Genomic DNA, 3,937 nt, shown 5'->3' with positions numbered 1-3,937 from the left:
TTAAAGCTTTAAATAAGTTCTGTAGGCATATTTATCACCATTTTGTTAGCAAACACCTCAGGGGTTACATTTCCAACCAGTCAAAGTGGAGGGGTGGATTTTTAAAAAGGCTGGATGTGTTGTTTTCTGACGGGATCATCTGGAACCTTTATAGTGACATCACTAACTTAAAAAGGCTCAAATTAAAACAGCATCAGATTAAACACGGACCCACTCAGGAGGGTTGGTTGTTTCTCAGACAGAACAAGTTCTTTTTGTTTGCAGGAGTAACTTCATATCATTGACTCTGAACTATAAACTCGTACAGTTTATTGATAAAAACACTAATGTCCAACTAAATGACATCCGGAAAGGTCCAGTTCAAATATAATTCAGTCCAACAGTATCAAATCCAGTTTATTTGAACCTAATATGCTTCACTTCAGTAGTGTTATAAATCATTTCAGTACATTCACATTTAATAAATGAGCATTTAAAAAAAGACCTGTGGATTGTAATAAATCTTCACATTGATTCAACTTTCCTTCCCCACTGGGAGGAAAAGTCTCCTTCATACAGAAAGAAGAGGTGAACAAATTGTATTTATTTATTTACCACAAAGATTAACATTGAGATAAATCATCTCTTCTGATCAACATGGTAGCATAATTACAAATTAGGAACAATCATATAAAACTCTTAGTACAAACGAAGGCAGTAGTAAAAAAAAAACATTACAGTTATACAATTTATAAATGAATTAAAACATAAAAGATATCAGGAATAGATAAGACCAATATACTTCACTACTGGTTAAAATATGAAGAGAGGGACGTGTTTGAATGCTTCACAGAGTTAAAAACATCTGATGAGTTGAATGTCTCTGCTGTTAAAGTGGTGATTACAGAACAAAGTTCATTACATGAAGAAGAAAAAAGAAGCATACAAACATGAAAACCTTTGATTTCATGATTTTACCAAAGCTGTTTTTTGGGCCATGAGGCTGACGTTTAGTTACTGAAAGTCTTTGATGTCCCAGACAAATGGAAATGGAAAATCTTTCATCGTTCTGTGGAAGACTTCATCAAACCTCTCATTCTGGGCCACGGTAAAGTGATTCTTCCAGTCTCCGATGGTGCCTTAAAGGACAGAGAAGAGAAACTTATCAAATCAATCAGTCAATCAAATTTTATTTGTATAGCACATTTCAGCAGCAAGGCATTTCAAGGTGCTTTACATAATTAAAAAACAAAATAAAAACAGCACGTGACAATGAATAAACAGTAAGAAAGAGAAAAACATCGAAGACATCAAAAACCCGCACTCTAACCCTAATTTAGCCATAAGCAACTCTAAACAGGTGGGTTTTAAGTTGAGATTTAAAGGCACCCAGTGTTTCAGCTGTTTTACAGTTTTCTGGAAGTTTGTTCCAAATTTGTGGTGCATAGAAACTGAAAGCTGCTTCTCCTCGTTTGGTTCTGGTTCTAATTAAATTAAAGTCAACACTCTTTCAGTGCTAGGGTTTTCCATATCAAAAATGATCAGGTCTGAACCATATTGTAAAATCATTCAACACCAACTTCAAATGTGCAAAATGGTACAACAGATTCCACAATGTCGTTATTCATAAAACAAAGCCAAAACATAAAAGCTGTGAGTGAAAAACAAAGTCTACAGGATTTAGGAGGTTCAGCATCATCCAGGGGCTGCTGATCAAATGTACTGATTATCTGATCCTCATCAGTGCAGCCACCTCTATAAAAGCAGGCTTTGTCAGAATGCTGCTCTGGACCAAACAGCTGAGGGTTAACACAAAGACATCAGCCATGACCTCAGAGAAGCAACTGTTGCTGCCCAGCAATCTGGTAAAGGTTAAAGGTCATTTCAAACAATATGGAGTCCATCAGTCTTCAGAGAGAAAGATTTACAAGAGGCAAACATTTCACACAGCTGTCAATCTTCCCAGAAGTGGGTGTAACATCAAATGAATTCCAGGGTCAAAGGTCAAATAAGTACCCAACAGCTCCAACTCAGTTCTTACAGTCCTCAGTCAGCAGGTTAAAGATTAAAGGTCATCACAGGATAGTTCAAACAAGACCGAACAAGAATAGCTTGTTTGGAAGGGTTTACAGAAAAATTTCTTCTCTCTAAAAAGAAGAAAAGGTTTGTACATTTTCATTTGAGTGAACCACACACTTCTGGAACAATGTCCTTTGGGCACATGAGACCAAAGTAGAGATGTTTACCCATAATGCACAGCAGCATGTTTAGAGTCAAATATGAGGACATCTGTCCAACAGCTGAAGCTTGGACCAAACTGGGTCATGATCCAACAGGACAATGATCCCAAACACAGCAGCTAATCTACAACTGAATGGTTAAAAAAAATCAAGGTGCTGCAATGGTCTAGTCCAGGGGTAGGCAACACTGGTCCTGGAGGGCCGCCATCCTGCATGTTTTCCTTGTTTCCCTGCTCCAACACACCTGATTCAGAGGTTAAATCACCTCTTCATGTTCTGCAGAAGCCTATTAATCACCCATTGATTCAAATCAGGTGTGTTGGAGCAGAGAAACAAGTAAAATATGCAGGATAGTGGCTCTCCAGGACCAGGATTGGACACCCCTGGTCTAGTCAAAGTCTAGAACTCTACCTGATTGGTCTGCATGTTCGATCCATTCATGGAGTTTCCTTTGAAGGATCAGTATTTAAAGCTTAATTCTGATTCAGCTGTCTGATTCTTACAGTTTCAGCACTGAGAAAGTTGTCTGAGTTGATATTTGTTCTGTTCTGTTTTTGTTTAAAAAGGAAAAGGAGACTATGAAACATTGGATCTGACTTCCTGTTCACACCTGAAGGAGTCTTACCTTTTCTCATGAACCTTCCCAGGTGGTGGCTGAGCAGGTCACCTGGGACCTGCTCATAGTTGGCCCTAGGGATCGTCTTCATGTTGCTGAATGTGCTGTGCTTCACTACATTGGCCAGTTGGTCATCAGTCAGCTGTTTGTCCAGGAACAAGGCAATCCTCTTGACTGCAGACAGCAGGTCCTGAAAAAAAAACCAGGACCATCTATGGAAATGTGTTTGAACACAGCCTGATGGATGTGATGCCTACAAAGGTCTTACCTGAATCATTTCTTCAAAAGTGATGAACAGCATGTTCATTTCATCCTTGTGTGAGTACCAGGACTTGATGTGCTCAAACCAGCTGCTTCCAAAAACTGTCAGGAACAACCAAAAGTATCACCAACAGCCAACAGTTTCTGGATAAACATTTACTGTAACAGAAGAAAATCTATTTTACCTTCTCCTCTCAAGAATTTCTCAAAGAACTCATCAAAGTTCTTAGGTGTTTCTAACATGTTTGCATATTTGTGAAAGTAGAAGAAAGACACAAGAACATCTTTGGGATTTCTTGCCACGTAGATCACCTAGAAGAGATTAAGTTTGAGTGTCAGTAATTTATAATTCTACTTTACTGAAAACTGACTTTCTGTATCTTCACATTACAAAACACACCAGTTATCAAAGAATTTCAATCAGCTACAGGCACATTTTGGGAGACTTAATACACACTTGTGGTGGACTCTTAGCGTAAATTTGACGGCATAAGAGAGCCCTAAACTCCTTTGAGAGAGGTAAACGAGCCAATGGTTCAGATACGTGGATGATACCTGGGTCAAAATCAAGGCTAAGAAGGTAGAAGCCTTCACCAGACACATCAACTCGGTCGACAACAACATCAAGTTTACCAGAGAAGATGCTGATGACAACAAGCTGCCTTTCTTGGACTGTCTGGTTCACATGGTAGGAGAGGACAGCCTCAACATTGAAGTCTACAGGAAACCAACCCACACAGATCAGTACCTTCTGTTTGACTCTCACCACCCTCTGGAACACAAACTCTCTGTCATCAGAACGCTACAGCATCGGGCCGAACACGTCCCCACAAAGACAGAA

The 3,937-nt window shown here is 39.1% G+C and overlaps 1 protein-coding gene across 3 annotated transcripts in view; it reads right to left on the bottom strand.

Annotated features, from left to right (window-relative positions):
• Positions 1-378: 378 nt before the first annotated feature.
• Positions 379-3,937, bottom strand: part of LOC108229027 (amine sulfotransferase) — a 23,301-nt gene continuing 19,742 nt past the window's right edge. For all 3 annotated transcript variants that reach the window (XM_037980504.1, XM_037980505.1, XM_037980503.1), the window contains exons 4-7: positions 3,282-3,408; positions 3,104-3,198; positions 2,845-3,025; positions 379-1,118 (exon numbers count right to left, since the gene is read on the bottom strand). In XM_037980504.1, the coding sequence (XP_037836432.1) occupies positions 994-1,118; positions 2,845-3,025; positions 3,104-3,198; positions 3,282-3,408 (528 nt within the window). In that variant the 3' untranslated portion in view covers positions 379-993. The remainder of the gene's footprint in view (positions 1,119-2,844; positions 3,026-3,103; positions 3,199-3,281; positions 3,409-3,937) is intronic.

Source organism: Kryptolebias marmoratus, linkage group LG16 (assembly GCF_001649575.2).
Source record: "Kryptolebias marmoratus isolate JLee-2015 linkage group LG16, ASM164957v2, whole genome shotgun sequence".
NCBI classification, from domain to species: domain Eukaryota; kingdom Metazoa; phylum Chordata; class Actinopteri; order Cyprinodontiformes; family Rivulidae; genus Kryptolebias; species Kryptolebias marmoratus.
This window is presented reverse-complemented; position numbering and strand designations above follow the sequence as displayed.